We start from the raw sequence: 27609 nt of genomic DNA, 5'->3' as shown, positions 1-27609 counted from the left end.
CAACTCAGTGCTATGACTGAACACCGGCCCCCAAAAAATAAATAAATAAAATATTAAATACATATTTAAAGTGAACTCCGGCCCTCACGGCCCAAATATTATACCGGCCCACCGGGAATTGTCCCGGTCCTCCCGATTAGCCAGTCCGGGCCTGGGTCCAGTCCATGCAGACTCTGACAGTGGACTGACCTCAGGGTGTGGAGTCCACAGTCTGGACTCTGCAGAAACACACACAGCTGCTGCAGCCCAGAGTCCTTCAGATCATTCTCATTAAGGTCCAGGTGTTGGAGGTGGGAGGGGTTGGACTGGAGGGCGGAGACTAGAGAAGAACAGCTGACCTCTGACAGACCACCACAACCCCATAAACTGAGGAAAACACAAAGGAGGCAACGTTAGACCACAACCACCCTGATTTCATCCACACATGTGTGGGTGGGGCCTAACTGGTGTCAGACGGTAGATGAAGCCGGTGTGGGCGGGGCCTAACTGGTGCCAGACGGTAGATGAAGCCGGTGTGGGCGGGGCCTAACTGGTGCCAGACGGTAGATGAAGCCGGTGTGGGTGGGGCCTAACTGGTGTCAGACAGTAGATGAAGCCAGTTAAGCCTCTCTGTGTTATTTATGCAATAAATTGTATATATTTTTCAAACTGGATTTTATATTTTTTGTGTGTTTTTTGTCCTTTTGTGTTCATATAGTAGATTAGAGTGAAAAAAAAAATAGACAGATGAGATAGATCAAGTTTGAAGATCCTAAACATTGGTATAGGAAACATTTCTGTACATAGTATATGAGGCAAAATCAAACGTACTGAAAAGCGGACAAAAAAGGCTCAGACCACTAAGGGTTAATAATACCCAGCTCATGCTTTCAGTTATTGGATCCTGTGAGGCTCTAAAGGCACTAAATCAATGGTCCTTGTCTTTCTTTTTGGGGCTTTTTCCATTTTCTTTTTTTTCTGTCTTGTTTTGTATTGTTTTGTTTTGGTTGTTGGAAGTCTGATGTTTGTTTCCTGTATTGAAAAAACGTCTTCAATTGAACGAGTACTGAATATTTTCCTTCACACCAGAAAAATCTATAAATACATTTGATTTAAAATCCTCTTGGTAGCGTCTAAAAAACATGTGGAACCTGTCATGTCCACCGGTGTTACATGCGGAACCTGTGGTGTCCACTGGTGTTACATGTGGAACCCGTCATATTAACCGGTGTTACACGCGGAACCCGCCGTGTCCATCGGTGTTACACGCAGAACCTGTCGTGTCCACCAGTGTTACACACAGAATGAGTCATGTCCACCGGTGTTACACGGGGAACCTGTGGTGTCCACCGGCGTTATACGTGGAACCTGTGGTGTCCACCGGTGTTACATACGGAACCTGTGGTGTCCACCAGTGTTACATGCTGAACCCGTGGTGTCCACCGGTGTTACATGCGGAACCTGTCGTAAATAAATATATTGTGAATATATTTGACTTAAAATCCTCTTGGTGGCATCTAAAAATAACAGTGCAACAGTTCTTATTGAGTCAACCCGTCCCAACTTCAGTTTTATCAGTGAGCCTAGAATAAACAAAAGAGGAGGGGGAGTTGCAGTCTTATTCAAGGAATCATATCAGTGTAAGCAGCTATCTCTTGGAAGTTTCCCTTCTTTTGAATATGTGGCTGTACAGCTTAAGGCATCATCCAGGATCATGCTTTTAAATATTTATCGCCCCCCCAAATACTGTGCAGACTTTTTTGATGACTTTAGTGAACTGCTGTCTATGACCTATATTGATTTTGACTGTATAATTATTGTTGGTGATTTTAACATCCATGTTGACAACTTTCAGAACAAAGGGACTAAAGACCTGAGTAACACTCTGGACACTTTTGGGTTGACTCAGCATGTAACAGAGCCAATACACATTAAGGGGCACGCACTGGACTTAGTGATCTCGAAGGGCCTGGGCATCTCTAAAATAAGTGTGTGTGATGTGGGCTTGTCTGATCTTTGCTGTGTTTTCTTTGAAAGTACAATTTCAGTGTACACAAACATTTCAAAGGAGGTGATCACAAAACATTGTATAACTGAAAACACCATTGAGGTCTTTAACCAGGTCTTCTCTCTAACACCTGCCCTGTCAGGGGGTTCAGTCAATGAGCTTGCCACTAACTTCGATGCTAAGATGCTAAATATTATGGATTCCATTGCTCCCACTAAGGTGAAGGTTATTTCTGGAAGGAAAAAGGCTCCATGGAGAAATTCCACACTGGTAAAACATGAAAAAAGAGAGAGTCGGAAAGCCGAGTGCAGATGGAGAAAAACAAATCTAGATAAGATAAGAAATCCTTTATTTGTCCCACAATGGGGAAATTCCAGTGTTGCAACACTCATTATAGGACAGTGCAGAAAAAGTTCACACAGAAGGTTTAAAAAAATAAAAATAAAAAAAAAATAAAGATGTGCATGCATTAAAAGTATGTACAATATGGATACAAATAAATAAAAGTGTCCGTTTTGTGTATTGCAAATGGGATTATTGCACCAGGTTAAAAGTGTTCATTGTAGAGTCTAACAGCAGCAGGAAGGAAAGATCTGCGAAACGTCTCTTTCACACAGCGAGGGTGGATCAGTCTGTCACTGAAGCTGCTCTCCAGAGCTGACAGAGTCTCCTGCAGGGGGTGGGACTCATGGTCCAGCATTGACCTGAGTTTGGCCAGGACCCTCCTGTCCCCCACCTCCCGAACCGAGTCCAGAGAACAGCCCAGGACTGAGCTGGATTTCCTGATGATCTTGTCCAGCTTCTTCCTCTCCCTCTCCGTGATGCTGCTGCTCCAGCAGACCACACCGTACAGTACCGCTGATGCCACCACAGAGTCATAGAAGGTCCTCAGGAGTGGCCCTCTTACTCCAAAAGACCTAAGCCTCCTCAGGAGGTAGAGACGACTCTGGCCCCTTTTGTACAGTGCGTCTGTGTTGTGAGTCCAGTCCAGCTTATTGTTCAGATGAACACCCAGGTGTTACAAGTTCATTATGACATCTATAAAGAGAAACTTCACTCTTATAACTTACAACTAAGGAATGCAAGGAAGTTGTATTTTTCTGACATTATCACCAAAAACAGCCATAATGCTCGGGCCTTATCTGCTACAGTCGACAGGCTAACAAACCCTCCTGTGTCAGTAGCACCTGAACTTTATTCCACAAAGGCCTGTAATGACTTTGCAAAATTCTTTACAGACAAAATCCAAAATATTAGACAAGTAGTTGTTTCATCAGCAGCAGGTTCAGGACATATACCATGTCCACCCAAAACCAGTTCAAACACCATGACACAGTTTTATCCCATTAATAGCAAAGTTCTGGAGGACATCTTACGTCAACTGAACTCTTCCTCCTGCTGTTTGGACACCCTGCCACAGGTTTTCTTAAAAAGATCTCAAAGACTTTGGAGTCAGATCTGTTACAGATTGTGAACTCATCTTTAATGTCAGGTGTTTTCCCAAAGCCACTGAAAACAGCTGTAATTAAACCTCTGCAAAAAGAGGCAATCTAGACAAGACACAAACGAACTACAGGCCAATCTCCAATCTCCCATTTTTAAGTAAGATAATTGAAAAAGCTGTTTCTCACCAACTAAATGACTTTTTAGCACAACACAACTGCTATGATGTCTTCCAGTCAGGTTTTAGACAGCACCACAGCACTGAGACTGCGCTGACCAAAGTGATGAATGACATCTGTTTGAATACAGACAATGGAAACATGTCAGTGTTAGTCTTACTGGACCTCAGTGCTGCATTTGATACAGTCGACCACATTATATTACTGAAATGACTGGAGAACTGGGCGGGTCTGTCTGGCCCTGTACTAAACTGGTTCAAGACATACTTAGAGAACAGGAAGTACTTTGTGTCATTAGGTAACTTTACATCCAAGCAGACAACAATTACATGGGGGGTTCCCCAAGGCTCCATCCTGGGGCCTCTTCTGTTTAACATCTACATGCTCCCACTGCCACAGGTTATAAAGAATAACGATATTAGCTACCATAGCTATGCAGATGACACACAGATCTATGTCACAATGTCACCTGGAGAACAAGGCCCTGTACAGGCTCTTGATAAATGCATTGAGGGGATTAATGACTGGATGTGCCACAACTTTATTCGGCTGAACAAAAACAAAACTGAGGTCTTTGGAGCCAAAGAGAAATGACTGCAGGTCACCACAGAGCTTCAGTCTATAGACCTAAAAACCACAAACCAGGCCAGAAATCTGGTTGTAGTGATGGACTCAGACCTAAATTTTGAAAAACACATCAAGGCAATCACAAAATCAGCCTACTCTCACCTTAAGAACATCTCAAGGATAAAAGATCTAATGTCTCAGCAGGACCTGGAAAAACTAGTCCATGCATTCATCTTCAGTCGGCTTTATTATTGCAACAGTGTCTTTACAGGTCTACCTAAAAAATCCATTAGAGAACTGTAGCTCATTCAGAACTCTGCTGCTAGAGTCCTCACTAAGAACAGAAAAGTGGACCACATTTGTCCAACTCTGAGGTCCTTACACTGGCTGCCTGTCCGTCAGAGGATAGACTTTAAAGTTCTGTTGCTTGGTCTATAAAGCTCTGAATGGTTTAGGACCAAAATACATCAGTGACCTCCTGACCCAGTATGAACCCACCAGACCCCTCAGGTCATCTGGATCCGGTCTGTTGTCAGTTCCCAGAGTCAGAACCAGACATGGAGAAGCTGTGTTCAGGTTCTGTGCTCCTCATGTCTGGAACAAGCTCCCAGAAAACCTCAGATCAGCTGACACACTCAGTTTATTAAATCCAGGTTAAAGACCCACCTGTTCTCAGCTGCATTTGAATAGAGTTTTTATTCATCAGTTCAGATCTGCACTATTCCTTTTAAGCTAAAAGTTTTTATCTGTTTTATCTGCTTGTCTCTTTTATCTGTTTATCTGTTTTATCTATTTATCTGATTTTTGTTTGTTTGTTTTTCTCATGCCTTCTGCTGTAATGTTTTTCATGTTTTATGTAAAGCACTTTGAATTGTCTTGTACATGAAATGTGCTATATAAATAAAGCTGCCTTGCCTTGCCTAAAAAAAGCCATCACATGAAAATGGTGTAAAGAGGACCCCCCCCAAAGGACCCCCCTCCCCTAAATAATTGGAGACATTGTGGAATAAATTCACAACATTGACAGACTAACATATCATAAAACTACAACTAGAAAGAAGATCGATGGAAAAAGTCGACGATATGTAGACGACAGCTGAGTCTACGATTGAAATGTTTGTGTTGGAAAATTTCAAAAACCAAACAATAAAATATAAGATTAAATAAAAAGAACACCTCAGATGTTCAGTGAGGGGCTGTAGGACCATAGTGGACCCACTGACCTTTGACCTTTGTGTGTGTGTGTTACCTTAGAGTCTCCAGTCGACAGTCTGGACTCTGTAGGAAACCACAGAGCAGCTTCACCCCTGAATCCTCCAGGTTGTTTTTACCTAGGTCCAGGAAGGTCAGGTGGGACGGATTGGACAGGAGGGCGGAGACCAGAGACGAACAGCTGATCTGGGACAAAGCACAGCTGGACAACCTGGACAAAGACCAAACAACCAGGTAGGTGTTCAGCGGATGAAGAAACCTGTGGGTTCAGATCAAGGTTATTATCGTTAACGAAAACTAACGAAATGACCAAAACTAGAATAGAAAAAACATTTTCGTTAACTGAAATAAATAAAAAACTATAATTAAAGGAAAAAAAACCAAACAACTGAAACTGTATTGTGTGTTTACAAAAATAACTAAAACAGATAAAATTATGGATAAAATTCCCTTTGTTTTTGTCTTTGTCAATGTTGGATTGATACGAAATCAATTTATTTCGCTCTAGCAATTTTATCTGCTGGCACCATACGATACTTCACGGTCCGTCATTTGTGGTTTCCAGTCGTCTTCTGGTCCCCACTCTACCTGGAAACATGGAGACTAAAGTTGGGAGAAAGCAGCAGAGTCCTGTCTGGGATTTATTTGAATATGACGGAGAAGAAGAGAAAAGATACAACACAACTAAAATTAATACTAAAACTAAACTAAAACTAAGCATTTAGAAAAAAAAGAAAAATAATAAAAACTAGCAAACATGCTCTAAAAACGAATTAAAACTAACTGAATTAGGACCTGCAAAATAGTGGGACACTTCAAGTCCAGTTCAAAAGCAAAAGAAAAGTTGTGTTCTATTCAAGTTACTATGGGCATGCCACAAAAAAAAGCTTGTTCAAGAGGTGGAAATGAGATGGAACAGCACTTATGCCATGTTTGATAGGCTTTAGGAGCAGAGAGAACCATTAGGGGCAGCCCTGGCATCACTTAGCACTGACACAATGCCTTTCACTGCTGATGACTATGCAGCTGATCATCAACCAGTGCCTGCCAGTTTGAAGGCCATTCTATCAGGTAACTGTTGAGCTCTGAGGAAAGGAGAGTGTCAGGGTCAAAGGTCATTCCTATTGCCAAAATGCTAAGACATGTATTTCTGCCGATTGTGCCCAAAGGCCTCCTTGTATTGGTGCCACCCTTGCCAACTATCTGAAAAATAATTTGACTGAAAAATTCAGTGGCTTGGAAAAGGTGAACTCCCTGTCAGTGGCCACCATCTTAGATCCACAGTTCAAACTGGCTGGCTTTACTAATCCAGCTAATGCTCAGGCTGCTGTTGAAAGGCTGACACCAGAGTGTGCCAATCTTATGGATGGGTCGGCAGAAGATGTGCCGCTGGAGAATGAAACATCTGCCAGTGCTGGTGAAGAAAAGTACAACTAGTGGGAGTTGGTGAGCCAGAAGAGGAGCAGACTGAAGCCTGCCACAGTGGAAAAAGTTATATTTCTAAATAAAAACCTGTGAAGATAAACAACTTGTCTGCTTCTGTGAATAATCATTCCAAATCAACCATACAAGTCTCCAAATGACAAACCATTATCTTTAAGGTTTTCTTTAAAAACACTGGAATAAAACACTTCACAAAAAGAAAAGAAAGAAAAGAAAGAAAAGAAAAACAGTGTTTCTGAGTTCAAACACCATGATCATTTGCAAAGTCAGAAGGATCTCTTATCGTGTTATGGCCTTTTAGTACAGTTTTTAAATAAAACTTAAAGCTTTAAATAAACTCTTAACCAACATTTAACCCTTCATATAATTTAGATTTATTCTTTGGGTTAATCTGGAATGTGTTTTAGAGTATGGGTGAGAGCATCTGCATATTATTATTTTTATCCTTTTAATAAAGATTTTAGATGTACTTCTGTGTAATGATGATGTAATCATTATTTGGGATGAATGAACCAAACACCTGAATGACCATGCAGTCTTCTCTGAACTTTTGTTGCTGACATGGGATTCAAAAAGTGTCAGTGCTTCAGTGGTGCTCTTCACTGGTTGCTATGGCTTCAGTTGTCCACCAGATGTCACCTTCACTGAAGCGTTGAACCTTTTTCAGCACAGTTGTTAGGAAAGCCTCAGTGCTTCATGAGGCTTCACCTGCCCACCACCAGACCACATAAAAGTTTGACTGATCGGTTTGTGTGTCGTTATTTCTGTTCTGATGTAAAACGTGACTCTCTCTAATCATTTGTTCTTACCAGAACCGGGAACCAAAGCCCTTTCAGCCGCCGTTGTCGAGCAGAACAAACCGGAAGTAGCAAACTCAGTATCTAAGTTTTTCAAAATAAGAGTACAAACCGTCACGGAACGGTTTGCGCTAAATATGTCATGAATCAGTGTTTTTTGTTTTGTTCTGTTCATTATTATTATTATTATTATTATTATTATTATTATTATTATTATTATTATTAATAATAATAATAATAATAATAATTTTTATTTATTTATTTATTTATTTATTTATTTATTTATTTATTTATTTATTTTTGTTGATATTAACACGTCCTGGATGTTTTATTTGTTATGATTTCCACACAAAACTCAATAATAATAATAATAATAATAATAATAATAATAATAATAATAGATTATAAACTCCATCATATTTATATATAATATAAGTAAATTTTATATTTACATTATTCCAACAGAGGGTTTAAGGTTCCACCATTTATTTGAGTTTTATCTTAATCTTTTAAAACTGTTTATTAATTACTTACTTTAATGCTGGTTTGTACTGTACATAGTTAATAATATCTGATGAATTAAAGGGTCAAATTAATTAAAACCGGATCATTCTTCAGTATCTGACAGTTTGGATTAAAATAGTCTTTGTCCGGTTTATTCTTTTTTTTTTTTTTTCCCTAGTTTTTGTAGTTTTTGTCCGGTTTAATAACGTGACATGAGTCAAACATGACGGTTAAAAACAGGAAATACAGCCGTGTCAGAATGTGCGCGCTCAGGGTCGCGCGGGCACGGAGAACAGTGCGCGGCCCCGAAGCAGGAACCAGGTCCGGATTCCATGTTGAGGAGGGGCACCGCGGGTCCAGGTTTAAGGTGAGTCCATTATGAGGGAACTCTGGACCACGACTGAAAAGGATCAAATACAGGGTCACGTGATCACAGAACTTTAAGGGAATTACACTCCGAACCAGGACCAGGATCAGAACCAGGACTGATGGTTCAGTTAGTCAGGACCAGGACCAGGAGCCCAGATCTGAAGGAAGGGGTCTAACGGAACGGGTTTTGGATCCGATACGTTAGTGAATCCCGTCCAGTTCGGTTCCGTGTCCACATTAAGATCAGGACTTTACCTGGAATTTGTTTTTCCTTTTGCTCTGGTTTTTCCCTCACTTAAATACACTTCAATAAAAACGTAAAGTTTTATGGTTTTATTGTCATTTAATTCAGTGACTTGAATTAAAATGAATTGAACATGAGATGAATTCTCACCATGGTCCGAGGTTTTAGACTGGGTCTGGGTCTGGGTCCTGGTCTGTGTCCGTTTGACGCAGGCGCAGACGCAGTGTTTATTAAACTAAATATTTGCAGATGATTTGGACCAAAAACAGAAGAAAAGTTCAAAGTTCATAAAAGAACCTTTGAGTCAAACTGAAGAAATGAACAAATATGAAATAAAAAAACTCCAATCAAAAGACAAACACTGAAATCAATTTAAAAAAAAAAAAAAAAAACATCTGAAGTTTAATTTATTGAAGAAAATGATCCACTTTGAACAGATGCCTTTATTTACTGTCTTTAAATGAATGTTCTGTCTGAACTGATTTAAATTCCAGTTGATTCACTATTTATGTGACTGGTTGATTTAATACAGTCAGTTTATTGATTAAAAATGAACAAAAATGGAGATGAAAACGACATAAAACAACAAAACTAATGTGATTATGTTCAGTTTGTAAAGAAAAAAAGAATCATGAAAGTAAAAACTTTGTCATTTTAATCTTTGTTCAAAACTTTTATATTTATAGACAATATGTTCAGTATAGAAAATAAAGAGGATGAAATGAAGTATTCTGAGAATGTGAACAAATTAAACTTAAAAGCTAAAGTAAATCTCTGATCAGTAATAATAATTATAATAATTATATTTATAAAATAATAATAATATTTATTTTTCTTATTATCATTATTATGAGGTGTTTGTGGATGATCATTGTTTTGGGTGAATTCCTGTTGTTTCTTTTCCTTCACTGTTTCTTTTCCTTCGTTGTTTCTTTTCCTTCGCTGAATGTTGGATCACACTCTGGGTCCACAAACAGAAACAGACTCTTTTGACTCAAGTTCAGTTGCAGTGAACCCGGTTGGACAGGTAAACATGAAAGCCTGTGGGGGCGGGGCCTCAGTCATGTGACCCAGGTACAGGTTTAGAGTCTGAGCTGGAAGAAGGGGACTGTACACGGTGCGTCCGAGTCCGTTTGACTGAAACTGATACAGACTCTGGGTCTGGATCTGGTCTGGTACTGGTACTGGTCTTGTCTGGATCTGGTACTGGTCTGGATCCTTGTCTGCATCTGTCCTTTGCGGTCTTTGTGTTTCCCAGGTAGGCCTACATATCAACTAACAATAGAGGTCAGAGGTCAGGAGGTGGAGTCAGGATTAGAAAAGACAAAATACCTATAAAATATAGAGTTTTCTTTCTACTTTTAATTTTTTTTAGTTTTTTTTTTTTTTGTTCTTTTTCTTTTTCTTCTTTTCATATTTTTTGTTCTTTTTCTTTTAGTCTTTTAGTTTCTTTTCTGTCTTCTTCTTCGTGTGCTTTTATTTTTGAAATGTTCTTCTACCGGATGTTTACAACTGCGTCGACGTTAAAAACGGTTTAAAGCCTAAACTCTTGTGTTTTTCTCCAGACACTGGGTTTATTTGTGACCGACAGGACTTCAGTGGGTGTTTTTAGAGGAGGTGAGGACGTGGGCGTGGCTTAAATCTGCCGTTTTTCCACAGTTTGACTCCAAACTAAAGGCTTTTATTTCACTGGTTCAAAGGAAACCTGCAGAATGAGTTCGGAGGGGCGGGGGGGGTTGTTGTATGAAATGTTTGTTGTGTTGGCATGGGCCAGTGTAAACTCAGACCTAAATGGCGTCTTCTGCATATGTAATTATTACTGGTTTTTGACGTCAGCTCATTTGCATCGCTGACATTTTCTTTCTTCGTTGTTAAATGATTAAAGGTTTAGAAAAGTGCATGTGTCATCACTGAGTCCTGCAGTGGACACTGTTGTTGGGCTGTTCGTCCGTCAAACCGCCAATGACTGGACTGTTTTAATGCCACAGTTTGTTCTCTACTCGTACATGAGCAGAAGCAGCTTTTTCAAACTGTACAGGAGATGTTCAGACACTGAAGTATTTAAGTCTGATGTGATGGAAAAGTATCTGACTTAAATTCTGTTGAATCCAGTCCATCCATTATTGGTGTGAACAGTGAAAAACAGAGTGCGTAAGACTTTTGAAGTTACACAGATGTTGAATTCTGTTCATACATATTGCTGTTAAAACTTATTTTAACAATTTAAATGTATACATCTGTGATATAACATGGTTGTTTTTTATATAATAAAATAATGTTATGGTACATATTTTAGTTGTTTTTTCAGGTAAAGCTGATGTTTTCCGCACTCTTTTAGTTTTAAAATCTAGGAGGTTCCATATTTTGTTCCCATTTTTAACCTCAGTATAGTTTAACCTGTGTATTATCACATGCAAACTTTATTTGCCCCAAATTTGAGCCAGAACACCATGTTATCCATGTTTGTGTAAACCTTCTCCAAGGTGATTGTAGCGGCTATTTGTCATCAAAATGAAATCAACTTAAAGATGACTGAACTTCAGACTTTAACGTAACACAAATAACCACTAGATACACCATGGGTTTGTGGTTTACACAGTCGAAAATACAATGTCCATACCATGAGATGTATTTCAAGTGGTTTATTTTTTGGATTTTGTAGGCAAATAATAACCAAGGCCTTTTGTGCTGTCTGTCCTGCTCATCCTGTCTGTGCGTGAATGACTGGTTATCTAGTCCGGTTGTCTGGTATAAAACCATAGGCCCACCCAGGTGCATGCTGGTCTAACTTGGTGCTCCCTATTTATACCCAGGTGCCCATGGTCTAAACCAATAAGGAAACACAAAACAAAAAGTACTAAATACTAAAGAATGAAAGTAATAACCATAAAAATAAAAAATATATATATAGTTAAATATTAAACAAACAAAATGCAAACAAAAAATAAACAATTAGCAAAAAATACTAAATTAGTAAACAAAAAAGTTAAATTAACTTTTCTCATAGTGCCATAACTGAGCATGTTTTTGGCTAATTTCATATTTAAAAATGATTTCAGACAAATCTTTAATTTAACCGTGTTCCAGTACCTACAGAAATATGAGACTTCCTGTCAGTTATCTGGGTTAGAAGTTCTTATCCAATGAACAGTCACTGTGTCAGTCTGACACTGCTGAGACATGCCCTGTTTGATTTAAGGGAAGAACAAGCCTTAGAGTGTGTGTGTGTGTGTGTGTGTGTGTGTGTGTGTGTGTGTGTGTGTGTGTGTGTGTGTGTGTGTGGGGAGGGGGGGTTCAGTAACAGCAGCAGAAATGAAAGTGAAAGTTCTTTGTCTTTGTCTTGTGTTTGTTTCAGGCCGGCTGAATTCACAGGATGAGTCTCAGTGAAGACAAGGATTGTTCATCATCGCCCATCAGTGATCCTGGTCCAGATCCAGTCCACCATGGACCCCAGACCTCCAACACACAGTGAGTCTGAAGTGGATTTGGTCCAAGATCCAGGAGGCGTATCAGCTTCACCCTGGTTTTATATGTATGTATGTATGTATGTATTTATTTATTATCACCATCTGTCTCTGTTCCATCCTGGATCTCTCTCTCTCTCTCTCTGTGTGTGTGTGTGTATGTATATATATATATATATATATATATATATATATATATATATATATATGTGTGTGTGTGTTTACACTAGGGCTGCAGCTATCGAATATTTTAGTATTCGAGTATTCTACTGAAAATTCCTTCGATTGAGTAATTGGATAAAACTTATTTTTGCTTGGTTAGAAAGCAATTATAAATACACAAGAGGAAATAAAGTATTTCACTTAATAATGAAGCACCAATTAGTTTCCTTTTTTTTTTTTATAATTAACAGTTTTATTTCTTACATTCATATTGTGCATATGCAACAAAATATATTTTCTTGACTAGAAACATTTCCAGAGAGGCAATTGCAAACACAAATAAAAATAAATAAAATTTAATTACTTTCAACTTAGTGTTTCTTCTAAGTATCAAAAATATAAGGCATTAATAAATTTTAAAGAAAAAGGCATAACCATTGCCTTTTTGTTGTGCAACTTAACTTTGGCATCTCTAAGTTTCAGAATTTACAGTTTAGACAAAACAGGAATTAGCTGTGGCATATAAGAGGCAAGAACATTTGAACGGGAACTTGGAACGAGTCCATGCATGAACAGTTTTACACATTTCTGCTATACTCAGGAGAATCAAGGCAATGGCCCCCCCACCTTATCTGTCTCATAACCTATAACACCCCACCACACACACACAAATGTCCAGTTAATTGATGATTTGCTTCATTTCTGCAAAAAGTAGTTGGATTTTGCCAAAATCAGGCCGTGACAAGGTAAGAGAACACTGTCACCAACCCATGCACCATTTTGGTCGTGCTTTTGGGAGATTATCTGTGTAAATCACGGCTCACTGCCTAAATCTGTGCTCGTCACAATCGTACTAAACTAGCCACACATTCGACAGTTCCATAATGAACACAAACCTAGCCCTCCACAGGGCTAACATTATGCTAGTAAGGTACATTAACGTTAATCTCATGGATTTGCGCTACGTTAATTTTATTTTACCTGGGGTCCTCCGCTCCATTCTGGGGGTCTTATGAGAAGATGCTCCATCGCAGCTGTGCTGTTGTGGTATGGAAGGGCTGTGTTACAATGGATACATGTCATGGTGTTCACCTTGCTGTTCAGTCTGAAATGCTTCTACACTTTCGACATTTTCTGTCTTTTTTATGTTTTTTTGTCTTTCGTCATCATTGTGTATTCACTCATCTATTCCATCTTCCCGCTGCTTCATCCGTACACTTCCGCGTCCTCCGTCATCTTCCTTTGCATGAGTAATGTAAGCGCGTAGTGTCACATTAAGTGCAAAATGCCGTGCTGTGAGTTTTACAATTAAATAAGCGATTCCTTGAGGCAGAGAAAATTCCTCAATCATTTTTTGTAATCGAGGTACTCGAATAACTCGAGGAATCGTTTCACCCCTACATCCACACATAAACACTGGTTCTGTGTTGGTTCTTTCCAGAGCTCAGTGGATCAGAACCAGACCAGAGTCTTCAGTGTCCGTCTGTCTGTCTATGAAGAGTGACTGGTCTAAAGACCCACCTCCATGCTTCAGTCCTGGACCTGGACCTGGACCTTCAGACCCACAGTAAGTCTGTCTTCTCCTGGACAGTCCTTTGGTTCCTCTTCTTTGGTTTAAATCCAGTGCAGACTAGTTTTTCCTTTGGTTCCGTCTCATTCTCATTGGACCAAAGTGTGGAAACAGAAGCAGCATGTGACAAACTGCACTGGCATTGGACAGAAAAGTCAGGGGGGTGGGGTCAATCGGAGATGGAGGGTGTTGATGAAAACAAACATGGAGGTCCTCCGTACAGTTCCTGTTTTTGGGGCACCAACAAAAGTCCACAACCAGCTCCTTGGTCTTACTGGCATTGATCAGGAGGTGGTTTCGCTGGCACCAGTCCTCAAAGTCCTGGATAAGTCCTCTGTAGGACCTGCTGTCCTCGTTTGTGATGAGTCCAACGATGGCAGAGTGGACAGAGAGCTTCTGCAGGTGACAGGTGGGCAACAGATGGGAAAGGTCAGCAGTGTAGAGGGTGAAGACAAACGGGACCAGTACCCGTTCCCTGGAGGGCTCCTACACTATAGAGAACCGTCTCAGACACACAGCCCTGGGTCGTCATAATGTGGACGGCTGTTGAGGTAGTCCACAGTCCAGTATGTGAGGTGGTCCACAGTCCAGTATGTGAGGCGGTCCACAGTCCAGTATATGAGGCGGTCCACGGTCCAGTATGTGAGGCGGTCCACGGTCCAGTATATGAGGCGGTCCACAGTCCAGTATGTGAGGTGGTCCACAGTCCAGTATGTGAGGTAGTCCACAGTCCAGTATGTGAGGTGGTCCACAGTCCAGTATGTGAGGTGGTCCACGGTCCAGTATGTGAGGTGGTCCACGGTCCAGTATGTGAGGTGGTCCACAGTCCAGTATGTGAGGTGGTCCACGGTCCAGTATGTGAGGTGGTCCACGGTCCAGTATGTGAGGTGGTCCACGGTCCAGTATGTGAGGTGGTCCACGGTCCAGTATGTGAGGTGGTCCACGTCCAGTATGTGAGGTAGTCCACGGTCCAGTATGTGAGGTAGTCCACAGTCCAGTATGTGAGGTAGTCCACAGTCCAGTATGTGAGGTAGTCCACAGTCCAGTATGTGAGGTAGTCCACAGTCCAGTATGTGAGGCGGTCCACGGTCCAGTATATGAGGCAGTCCACGGTCCAGTATATGAGGCAGTCCACGGTCCAGTATGTGAGGCGGTCCACGGTCCAGTATATGAGGCGGTCCACAGTCCAGTATGTGAGGTGGTCCACAGTCCAGTATGTGAGGTGGTCCACAGTCCAGTATGTGAGGTAGTCCACAGTCCAGTATGTGAGGTGGTCCACGGTCCAGTATGTGAGGTGGTCCACAGTCCAGTATGTGAGGTAGTCCACAGTCCAGTATGTGAGGTGGTCCACAGTCCAGTATGTGAGGTAGTCCACAGTCCAGTATGTGAGGTGGTCCACGGTCCAGTATATGAGGCGGTCCACAGTCCAGTATGTGAGGTGGTCCACAGTCCAGTATGTGAGGTGGTCCACAGTCCAGTATGTGAGGTAGTCCACAGTCCAGTATGTGAGGTGGTCCACAGTCCAGTATGTGAGGTGGTCCACAGTCCAGTATGTGAGGTAGTCCACAGTCCAGTATGTGAGGTGGTCCATGGTCCAGTATATGAGGCAGTCCACGGTCCAGTATGTGAGGTGGTCCACAGTCCAGTATGTGAGGTGGTCCACAGTCCAGTATGTGAGGTAGTCCACAGTCCAGTATGTGAGGTTGTCCACAGTCCAGTATGTGAGGTGGTCCACAGTCCAGTATGTGATGGTGGTCTCAGATGAGTTTGGTTCCTGGTGGTCTCAGATGAGTTTGGTTCCTGGTGGTCTCAGATGAGTCTGGTTCCTGGTGGTCTTAGATGGTGTCCAGGCCTCTCCAAACTCCCTTGGTGTTGTTCTCCTGCAGCTGGTCCTCCATCTTCTTCCTGTATCTGTCCTTCCCACCGCTCATTTTCCTCCTCAGCTCCTACTGGACAATCTTCAGTTCCTCTTTGTCTTCTGGACAGTTTTCAGTTCCTCGTCTTCTCCTTTAAAAGAACCTTTATGTTCAGATTAATCCAAGGTTTATTGCTGGAGAAACTCTGTACAGTCCTGGTGAGTATGGCGTAAAGGACCAACACAACTATAAATAGTAGTGTGTGTGTGTGTGTGTGTGTCCATTCACACATAAACACTGGTTCTATGTTGGTTCTTTCCAGAGCTCAGTGGATCAGAACCAGACCAGAGTCTCCAGTGTCCGTCTGTCTGTCTATGAAGAGTGACTGGTCTAAAGACCCACCTCCATGCTTCAGTCCTGGACCTGGACCTTCAGACACACAGTAAGTCTGTCTTCTCCTGGACAGTCCTTGGGTTCCACTTCTTTGGTTCAGATCCAATGCAGACTTTATTTTTTCCTTTGGTTCCGTCTCATCCTCATTGGACCAAAGTGTGGAAACAGAAGCACATGTGACAAACTGCTCTGGCATTGGACAGAAAAGTTGGGGGTGGGGTCAATTAGAGACGGAGGGTGTTGATGAAAACAAACATGGAGGTCCTCTGTACAGTTCCTGTTTTTGGAACATGTCTTCTATTTTGCAGATAGTGTGGTCCTCTTAGCTCCATCCACCTCCAGCTCTCTCTGGAATGGTTCACAGCTGAGTGTGAAGAGGCTGGGATGAGCACCTCCAAGTCTGAGGACATGGTCCTCAGATGGAAAAGGGTGGAGTGTCCACTCTGGGTCGGGGGGGGTCCGGCCTCAGGTGGAGGAGTTTAAGTATCTCTGGATCTTATTCAGTAGTGAGGGTAGGATGGAGCAGTAGGTTGACAGGCAGATCAGGGTGGAGCCTGCAGTGATGCGGACGCTAAACCGGTCCGTTGTGGTGAAGAGGGAGCTAAGCCCAAAGGAGAAGCTCTGGATTTACTGTGTTCTGACCCTCAGCTGTGGTCATGAACTCTGGGTACTGACCCACAGAACCGGGTCACTAGTACAAGGGAACAAAATGAGTTTCCTGTGCAGGGTGGGCAGGGTCAGCCTTAGAGATAGGGGGAGGAGCTTGGACCTCTGGGAGGAACTCAGAGGAGAGCTGCTGCTCCTCCCTCCACGTCAAGAGGAACCAGTGGAGGAGGTTCATCTAGTGAGGGGTGTGTCCGTCTGGGAGGAGACGTCAGGGCCGACCCAGTACACGCTGGACGGATTTTGTCGGTGGTCTGGGAACACCTCGGGATTTTCCCAGAAGAGCTGATGGAAGTGTCTGTGTGTGTGTGTGTGTGTGTGGGGGGGCTGTGTGGGCTCCTCTGCCCCACCCCCAGACCCAGATAAGAGGAAGACAACGAGTCTGTACTTTGACCAACTGGGTTGTTTTTAAAGTGCTTGAAGAGTTAAAGCAGGTCGTCCAATATCCAGAGGGTTAGCGGTTTGAATCCTTCTCCGTCTGGTGTGGATGTTTGGTTGTTGGCGTGGATTGGCAGCCATCATTATTATTATTATCATTATTATTGTTGGGGGGGGGGGGGGGGGGGGGGGGGGGGGCTGTGTGGGCTCCTCTGCCCCACCCCCAGACCCAGATAAGAGGAAGACAACGAGTCTGTACTTTGACCAACTGGGTTGTTTTTAAAGTGCTTGAAGAGTTAAAGCAGGTCGTCCAATATCCAGAGGGTTAGCGGTTTGAATCCTTCTCCGTCTGGTGTGGATGTTTGGTTGTTGGCGTGGATTGGCAGCCATCATTATTATTATTATCATTATTATTGTTATTATTATTATTTTATTATTATTATTGTTATTATTATTATTATTATTATTATTATTATTATTATTATTACCTGTACCAGGTTCCGGCCCTATGGCCCTGTTTGTTTCAGCTGTGGTTCTTCTTCTTCTTGATTGTCCTCCACTGAAGAACTTGTTGCTGTCCACAGTCAGATGAAGAGGAGTCCTAGTTCTGAAGTGGACCCAGCGTCCTGTTCTCTGTGTCTGAAGGTTCTGAGTGATCCGGTCCAGACCAGCTGTGGACACTGGTTCTGCAGACCATGCATCACTTCATACTGGGACCAGTCTGGTCCATCAGGAGACTCCCCCTGTCTCCAGTGTGGAAAGAGATCCAGAACCGAAACTGGACCGCAGATGGACAGTGTCTTACAAAGTGAGTCAGAGGTTCTGAAACAGACGCTTCAGATCCATCAGCGGGAATATTATTATTGTGCTGTAGAAAATGTTCTTAATTTTGTTGCAGATGTTCTTGTACAGCAGGTTTTCTGGAGATGCCCATTTCCTGTCCATGGAGAACCAGCAGTTCCATGGACAGGACCGGGTCAAATTCTCCTGAACTGGACTGCCTTCATTTGAATGGGTTTGATTTTGTGGTTTCAGATGAACTTAAGCTCAGTCTGAGGAGCAGATGTGAACGTGTGACTGAAGGAACCGACGAAGCAGGAAGTAGAACCCATCTGAACCGGGTCTACACTGAGCTCTACATCACAGAGGGACAGAGTGAAGACGTTCAGACCCAACATGAGGTGAGGACGCTGGAGGCGCACACCAAGAAGATCATCCACGACAAACCCATCAGATGTCAGGACATCTTCAAAGCCTTACCGGACCAGCAGGAACCCATCAGAGTGGTTCTGACCAACGGCGTCGCCGGAGTTGGAAAAACCTTCTCGGTGCTGAAGTTCACTCTGGACTGGGCTGAGGGTTTGGAAAACCAGGACATCAGTCTAGTGGTTCTGCTGTCCTTCAGAGAGCTGAACTTGGTCAGAGATGAGCAGTACAGTCTACTGACACTGCTCGATGTTTTCTATCCAACATTACAGAAGGTCACACCAGAGCAGATCAGCGTCTGCAAACTTCTGTTGATCTTCGATGGCCTGGATGAAAGCAGACTGTCACTGGATTTCCTCGACGGTCAGGTGGTTTCAGATGTCACCCAGAAGAAACCGGTCAACGTCCTGTTGACCAACCTCATCAAGGGGAACCTGCTTCCATCAGCTCTCATCTGGATAACATCTAGACCTGCAGCAGCCAATCAGATCCCTCCTTCATGTGTTGACAGGGTAACAGAAGTCCGAGGATTCATCACTGACGCCCAGAAGGAGGAGTACTTCAGGAGGAGATCCAGTGATGAAGATCTGTCCAGCAGAATCATCCTACACATCAAGAAATCCAGAATGCTCCACATCATGTGTCAAATCCCAGTCTTCTGCTGGATCAGTTCTACAGTTCTGGAGCACATGTTGACTTCAGACCAAAGAGGAGATCTGCCCAAGACCCTGACCAACCTGTACTCACACTTCATCGTGGTCCAGACCAAGAGGAAGAAGAACAAGTATGAAAAAGTCCTTGACATGAGTCCACAGGAGCTGACGGACAAGGACAGAGAAGTTCTTCTGAAGTTGGGGAAGCTGGCATTTGAACAACTGAAGAAAGGAAACATCATGTTCTACCAAGAAGATGTAGAGCAATGTGGTCTGGACGTCACAGAGGCCCTGGTTTACTCTGGAGTTTGTACAGAGATCCTCAGGACAGAGAATGGGATTTTCCACAAAACCATCTACAGCTTTGTTCATCTGAGTGTTCAGGAGTTTCTGGCTGCGGTCTACATCTACCACTGTTATACCAACAGCAACAAGGAGGTTCTGGAGGGGTTTCTGGGAGACTGGGACCATCAGCTACCACTTGATGTCTTCCTCCAAAAAGCCATGGTGAAATCCCTCAAAAGTGAAAATGGACATCTGGACCTGTTCGTTTCGTCCACGGCCTCTGTCTGGAGTCCAACCAGAGAGTTTTAGGAGGTCTGCTGGGTCAGACGAGCAAATCAAGAAATATCCAAAAGGCCATCTACAACCTGAAGGACATGAACACAAAGTTAATCGATCCTGACAGATGCATCAACATCTTCCATTGTCTGATGGAGATGAATGACCAAACGGTCCATCGGGAGATCCAAGAGTTCCTGAAGTCAAATGAGCGATTCCCTCAGAGGGAACTCTCTCAGATTCACTGCTCAGCTCTGGCCTACATGTTACAGATGTCCGAGGAGGTTCTGGAGGAGCTGGACCTGGACAGGTACAACACGACACCCAAGGGAAGACTGAGACTGATTCCAGCTGTGAGGAACTGCAGAAAGTTTCGGTAAGTTCTGCTGGGATTCCAAGATATGAAATTTGTGTCATTCCTTCTTTGCTTAAAGGAGTTGTTGGTAGTTTTAATTCATTCACTGCAAAAAGTCCCTCCACCTGTTCAGGTCAGTTCAGTCCAGACTCCGTCCCCACAGTCAATCAGGTCAGTTCAGTCCAGACTCCGCCCCCACAGTCACTCAGGTCAGTTCAGTCCAGACTCCACCCCCACATTCACTCAGGTCAGTTCAGTCCAGACTCCGCCCCCACAGTCACTCAGGTCAGTTCAGTCCAGGCTCCGCCCACAGTCACTCAGGTCAGTTCAGTCCAGACTCCACCCCCACATTCACTCAGGTCAGTTCAGTCCAGACTCCGCCCCCACATTCACACAGGTCAGTTCAGTCCAGACTCCGCCTATATTCACACAGGTCAGTTCAGTCCAGACTCCGCCCACATTCACACAGGTCAGTTCAGTCCAGACTCCGCCCACATTCATACAGGTCAGTTCAGTCCAGACTCCGCCCATATTCACACAGGTCAGTTCAGTCCAGACTCCACCTATATTCACACAGGTCAGTTCAGTCCAGACTCCACCTATATTCACACAGGTCAGTTCAGTCCAGACTCCGCCCCCACATTCACTCTGGTCAGTTCAGTCCAGACTCCGCCCACATTCTCTCAGGTCAATTCAGTCCAGACTCCACCCACATTCACACAGGTCAGTTCAGTCCAGACTCCGCCTATATTCACACAGGTCAGTTCCGTCCAGACTCCGCCCATATTCACACAGGTCAGTTCAGTCCAGACTCCGCCCATATTCACAGGTCAGTTCAGTCCAGACTCCGCCCCCACATTCACTCAGGTCAGTTCAGTCCAGACTCCGCCCACATGTGGATCTCTTTGCAGGCTGTCCTACTGTGGAATGTCTCAGACCCACATGGAGGTCCTGGTCTCTGCGCTGAAGTCCAGTCCATCTTATCTGACCCAGCTGGATCTGAGTTGGACCAGCGTGGAGGACTCAGGGGTCAGGCTCCTGTGTGCTGGACTGGAGAGTCCTAACTGCAGACTGAAGACTCTGAGGTGCGTCCAGGTCCACTGGGCCTCCACAGCTTCAGGTTCTTCATTTGACATTCATCTGACATTTATCTGACCAAAAAAAATCTCAAATTTGGCAAAAAATCTTGAATTAAGCAAAAAAAAAAAAAAATTCAATTAAGCAAAAAAATCTTCAATTAAGGAAAAAAATCTTCGATTAAGACAAAAAAAATCTCAAATTTAGCAAAAACTCTTAAATTGAGCAAAAAAATCTTGAATTAAACAAAAAAAATCTTCAATTAAGTACAAAAAATCTTCAATTACATAAAAAAAATCTTCAATTACGTAAAAAATCTTTAATTAAGTAAAAAAAATCTTCAGTTACATAAAAAAATCTTCAGTTACGTAAAAAAATCTTTAGTTAAGTATAAAAAAATCTTCAATTACGTAAAAAAAGTCTTCAGTTAAGCCAAAAAAAAATCTCAAATTTAGCAAAAAATCTTGAATTAATAACTTTAAATTTTTGTCTTTTAGTGCAAAAATAACATTAAATTATGAAAATATTTACATTTACAAACTATCTTGTAACAATAAAATGTGAATAACCTGAACAAATATGAACAACCTGAAATGTCTACAGAAAATGCAACACAATTTGAACTCTCTTCTTCCTGTTCCTAAGTGTTTAGTGTCTTTGTAGATCTGATCCATAATGCACATGTACAAATGATAAGTGGAGGCAGAATATTGTTAAAATTGCACTGATTTTTCTGAAGAAATTTCAGTTTTTTCAGGTTATTCACATCTTTTTTGTTTGCATAGTTTATAAAAGTATTTTCATAAGTTAATGGGGGGGTTTTTGCACCTAAAACAAAGACAAAAATTTGCAGTTATTATTTAAAGGTTATTCATTTATTATTTTCCGGTCCCGACCCCTGTTTAAGACCCCTGCTTTAAACTCTGTCGTGTCACGGCTGACGCGCACTGAGCATGTGCAGTGTGGATGTTGAACTCCGTCCCTGTTTGTGCAGTAGAACCCGTCAGAACTGTCGTCACGTTCCGTTCTGTTCCAGGCTGAGCAGCTGCGGCCTGTCGGAGCTCAGCTGTTCGTCTCTGTCCTCGGCGCTCATGTCCAATCCGTCCCGTTTTACCGAGTTGGATCTGAGTAACAACCAGCTGAAGGACACCGGGATGAAGACGCTGTGTGTGTTCCTGCAGAGTCCAGAGTGTCACATGAAGACTCTCAGGTCAGTCCACTTTAACCCTTAACCTTTAACCTTTAAAGACCCAAACGTCCACCTTTAACCCTTAAAGACCCAAACGTCCGCCTTTGACCCTTAAAGACCCAAACATCCGCCTTTGACCCTGACAGACCCAAACGTCCGCCTTTGACCCTTAAAGACCCAATCGTCCGCCTTTGACCCTTAAAGACCCAAACGTCCGCTTTTAACCCTTAAAGACCCAAACGTCCGCCTTTGACCCTTAAAGACCCAAACGTCCGCCTTTAACCCTGACAGACCCAAACGTCCGCTTTTAACCCTTAAAGACCCAAACGTCCGCCTTTAACCCTGACAGACCCAAACGTCCGCCTTTAACCCTTAAAGACCCAATCGTCCGCCTTTGACCCTTAAAGACCCAAACGTCCGCTTTTAACCCTTAAAGACCCAAACGTCCGCCTTTGACCCTTAAAGACCCAAACGTCCGCCTTTAACCCTGACAGACCCAAACGTCCGCCTTTAACCCTTAAAGACCCAATCGTCCGCCTTTGACCCTTAAAGACCCAAACGTCCACATTTAACCCTTAAAGACCCAAACGTCCACCTTTAACCCTTAAAGACCCAAACATCCATGTTTAACCCTTAAAGACCCAAACGTCCACCTTTAACCCTTAAAGACCCAAACATCCATGTTTAACCCTTAAAGACCCAAACATCCATGTTTAACCCTTAAAGACCCAAACGTCCACCTTTAACCCTTAAAGACCCAAACATCCATATTTAACCCTTAAAGACCCAAACGTCCGCCTTTAACCCTTAAAGACCCAAACGTCCCTTTAACCCTTAAAGACTCAAACATCCGCCTTTAACCCTTAAAGACCCAAACATCTATGTTTAACCCTTAAAGACCCAAACGTCTGCCTTTAACCCTTAAAGACCCAAACATCAGCCTTTAACCCTTAAAGACCCAAACGTCAACCTTTAACCCTTAAAGACCCAAATGTCCGCCTTTAACCCTTAAAGACCCAAACGTCCACCTTTAACCCTGACAGACCCAAACGTCCGCCTTTAACCCTTAAAGACCCAAACATCCATGTTTAACCCTTAAAGACCCAAACGTCCACCTTTAACCCTTAAAGACCCAAACGTCCACCTTTAACCCTTAAAGACCCAAACGTCCACCTTTAACCCTTAAAGACTCAAACGTCCGCCTTTAACCCTTAAAGACTCAAACGTCCGCCTTTAACCCTTAAAGACCCAAACATCTATGTTTAACCCTTAAAGACCCAAACGTCTGCCTTTAACCCTTAAAGACCCAAACATCAGCCTTTAACCCTTAAAGACCCAAACGTCAACCTTTAACCCTTAAAGACCCAAACGTCCGCCTTTAACCCTTAAAGACCCAAACATCCATGTTTAACCCTTAAAGACCCAAAAGTCCGCCTTTAACCCTTAAAGACCCAAACATCCATGTTTAACCCTTAAAGACCCAAACGTCCACCTTTAACCCTGACAGACCCAAACGTCCGCCTTTAACCCTTAAAGACCCAAACATCCATGTTTAACCCTTAAAGACCCAAACGTCCACCTTTAACCCTTAAAGACCCAAACGTCCACCTTTAACCCTTAAAGACTCAAACGTCCGCCTTTAACCCTTAAAGACTCAAACATCCGCCTTTAACCCTTAAAGACCCAAACATCTATGTTTAACCCTTAAAGACCCAAACGTCTGCCTTTAACCCTTAAAGACCCAAACATCAGCCTTTAACCCTTAAAGACCCAAACGTCAACCTTTAACCCTTAAAGACCCAAACGTCCGCCTTTAACCCTTAAAGACCCAAACGTCCACCTTTAACCCTGACAGACCCAAACGTCCGCCTTTAACCCTTAAAGACCCAAACATCCATGTTTAACCCTTAAAGACCCAAACGTCCACCTTTAACCCTTAAAGACCCAAACGTCCACCTTTAACCCTTAAAGACCCAAACATCCATGTTTAACCCTTAAAGACTCAAACGTCCACCTTTAACCCTTAAAGACCCAAACGTCTGCCTTTAACCCTTAAAGACCCAAACGTCCGCCTTTAACCCTTAAAGACCCAAACATCCGCCTTTAACCCTTAAAGACCCAAACATCTATGTTTAACCCTTAAAGACCCAAACGTCTGCCTTTAACCCTTAAAGACCCAAACATCAGCCTTTAACCCTTAAAGACCCAAACGTCCGCCTTTAACCCTTAAAGACCCAAACGTCCACCTTTAACCCTGACAGACCCAAACGTCCGCCTTTAACCCTTAAAGACCCAAACGTCCACCTTTAACCCTTAAAGACCCAAACGTCTGCCTTTAACCCTTAAAGACCCAAACGTCCACCTTTAACCCTTAAAGACCCAAACGTCAACCTTTAACCCTTAAAGACCCAAACATCCATGTTTAACCCTTAAAGACCCAAACGTCCGCCTTTAACCCTTAAAGACCCAAACGTCAACCTTTAACCCTTAAAGACCCAAACGTCCACCTTTAACCCTTAAAGACCCAAACATCCATGTTTAACCCTTAAAGACCCAAACGTCCACCTTTAACCCTTAAAGACCCAAACGTCCACCTTTAACCCTTAAAGACCCAAACGTCCACCTTTAACCCTTAAAGACCCAAACGTCCGCCTTTAACCCTTAAAGACTCAAACATCCGCCTTTAACCCTTAAAGACCCAAACATCTATGTTTAACCCTTAAAGACCCAAACGTCTGCCTTTAACCCTTAAAGACCCAAACATCAGCCTTTAACCCTTAAAGACCCAAACGTCAACCTTTAACCCTTAAAGACCCAAACGTCCGCCTTTAACCCTTAAAGACCCAAACGTCCACCTTTAACCCTGACAGACCCAAACGTCCGCCTTTAACCCTTAAAGACCCAAACATCCATGTTTAACCCTTAAAGACCCAAACGTCCACCTTTAACCCTTAAAGACCCAAACGTCCACCTTTAACCCTTAAAGACCCAAACATCCATGTTTAACCCTTAAAGACTCAAACGTCCACCTTTAACCCTTAAAGACCCAAACGTCCACCTTTAACCCTTAAAGACCCAAACGTCCACCTTTAACCCTTAAAGACTCAAACATCCGCCTTTAACCCTTAAAGACCCAAACATCTATGTTTAACCCTTAAAGACCCAAACGTCTGCCTTTAACCCTTAAAGACCCAAACATCAGCCTTTAACCCTTAAAGACCCAAACGTCCGCCTTTAACCCTTAAAGACCCAAACGTCCACCTTTAACCCTGACAGACCCAAACGTCCGCCTTTAACCCTTAAAGACCCAAACGTCCGCCTTTAACCCTTAAAGACCCAAACGTCCGCCTTTAACCCTTAAAGACCCAAAAGTCCGCCTTTGACCCTTAAAGACCCAAACAACCACATTTAACCCTTAAAGACCCAAACGTCCATCTTTAACCCTTAAAGACCCAAACATCCATGTTTAACCCTTAAAGACCCAAACGTCCGCCTTTAACCCTTAAAGACCCAAACGTCCACCTTTAACCCTTAAAGACCCAAACGTCAACCTTTAACCCTTAAAGACCCAAACGTCCGCCTTTAACCCTTAAAGACCCAAACGTCCGCCTTTAACCCTTAAAGACCCAAACATCTATGTTTAACCCTTAAAGACCCAAACGTCAACCTTTAACCCTTAAAGACCCAAACGTCCGCCTTTAACCCTTAAAGACCCAAACGTCAACCTTTAACCCTTAAAGACCCAAACGTCCGCCTTTAACCCTTAAAGACCCAAACATCTATGTTTAACCCTTAAAGACCCAAACGTCAACCTTTAACCCTTAAAGACTCAAACATCGGCCTTTAACCCTTAAAGACTTTTTGTCTTCTTCTTCTCCTTCTTCTTCCTCTTCTTCTTCCTCCTCCTCTTCTTCTTCTTCCTCTTCTTCCTCCTCTTGTTCTTCTTCTTCCTCCTCTTCTTCTTTTTCATCTTCTCCTACCTCTTCTTCCTCTTCTCCTTCTTCCTCTTCTTCTCCTTCCTCTTCTTCTTCTCCTCCTTCCTCTTCTTCTTCTTCTGCTTCTTCTCCTCCTTCTTCTTTTTCATCTTCTTCTTCTTCTTTCAGGTTGAGCCACTGCAGTTTGTCCCACATCAGCTGTTCTTCTCTGGCCTCTGCGCTGAGGTCCAATCCATCCCATCTCACAGAACTGGACCTCAGGAATAATTACCTGCAGGACCTGGATCTGAAGGATCTGCTAGACCTGGTTCAGAGTCCACAGTGTACGCTCCAGATTCTGAGGTCCGTAGATGTGGGGTGGGTTCATGGTGGGTTCCTGGTGAGTTCTTGGTGGGTTCATGGTGGGTTCGTAGTAGGTTCATAGTGAGTTCATAGTGGGTTTGTGGTGGGTTCATGATGGGTTCATGGTGGGTTCGTGTTGGATTGTTGGTGGGTTCATAGTGGGTTTGTGGTCCACGTCTAAACTGGGCTGGTGTTTCCTTCTGTCATCAGGTGGAAGTGACCTTTGACCTCTGACCTCTGGAACCAGATGGATGACAGGCAGCAGGAGTATAAAGTACTCTAAAGGGGCGGGGCTCAGGAGGCAGAGCGGATCGTCCAATAACCGAAGGGTTGGCGGTTCAAATCCTGCTCTGTCCTAGTTCTGTGCTGTTGTGTTCTGAATAGTAGATCCACTTTGAGTTTGTGTTTATAGAAAAGCATCATATGAATCTGATCTGTTATTGTTATAAAGTCTGGGTTGAAATCTGATTTGAATTTAAATAGTTGAAGTTTGAACCCCTGATCTTATGTGTGAACGTGTGTCCATATTTGGGTTCTGTCTGAGTTCTGTTCTGTATCTGAAAATAAAGCATCAGTGTCATAACACACCAGAACAGTTTGAGTGTCATCAGCATCCAATCAGGAAGTAAAAAGGGTTTCATCTGTAAACTTCAGATGTATTAGTTTAGACTAGATTAGACCAGATTAGACTAGACTAGATTAGATTAGACCAGATTAGACTAGATTAGATTAGATTTAGGGATGGGAACCAGTTCTTTTTGAGAACCGGATCCCTGTAGCCCGATTCCTTGGAATCGTTTGCCTGCCTGCTTAACGATTCTGCTTACCAATTCCGCCTCCGTTGCGCATGCGCGATGACATCACACGTGCGCTGCATTGTTCTGGTCAGAACATAGCCAACATGGCATTGAGGCAGAAACGGTCTAAAAAGACGACACCAGGTCCACTGGAACACTGTCAAAGTTTCCATTTCTTCTAAAGGGTGGAATCTCTCTAATCTGCTCAAACATTTGTCCACAGCATGTGATTCATTTACAGGAATGTCACATATTTGATATGC

General features: G+C 42.9%; 1 protein-coding gene across 1 annotated transcript; it reads left to right on the top strand.

Annotated features, from left to right (window-relative positions):
* The first annotated feature begins 8419 nt into the window (after positions 1 to 8419).
* LOC115414375 (NLR family CARD domain-containing protein 3-like) lies at positions 8420 to 27309 on the top strand. Its single transcript, XM_030127698.1, is given in 11 exon segments — positions 8420 to 8499; positions 12101 to 12213; positions 13813 to 13938; positions 16120 to 16239; positions 17816 to 18039; positions 18267 to 19637; positions 19640 to 20027; positions 20918 to 21091; positions 22120 to 22293; positions 26376 to 26586; positions 26760 to 27309. Coding segments are annotated over 10 exon segments (2907 nt in total). The 5' UTR covers positions 8420 to 8499; positions 12101 to 12118; the 3' UTR covers positions 26784 to 27309.
* Positions 27310 to 27609: the final 300 nt, after the last annotated feature.

Source organism: Sphaeramia orbicularis, chromosome 22 (assembly GCF_902148855.1).
Source record: "Sphaeramia orbicularis chromosome 22, fSphaOr1.1, whole genome shotgun sequence".
In the NCBI taxonomy this organism is placed as follows: Eukaryota; Metazoa; Chordata; class Actinopteri; order Kurtiformes; family Apogonidae; genus Sphaeramia; species Sphaeramia orbicularis.
The sequence above is the reverse complement of the archived record's forward strand: the minus strand, read 5'-3'. Positions and strand labels throughout refer to the sequence as shown.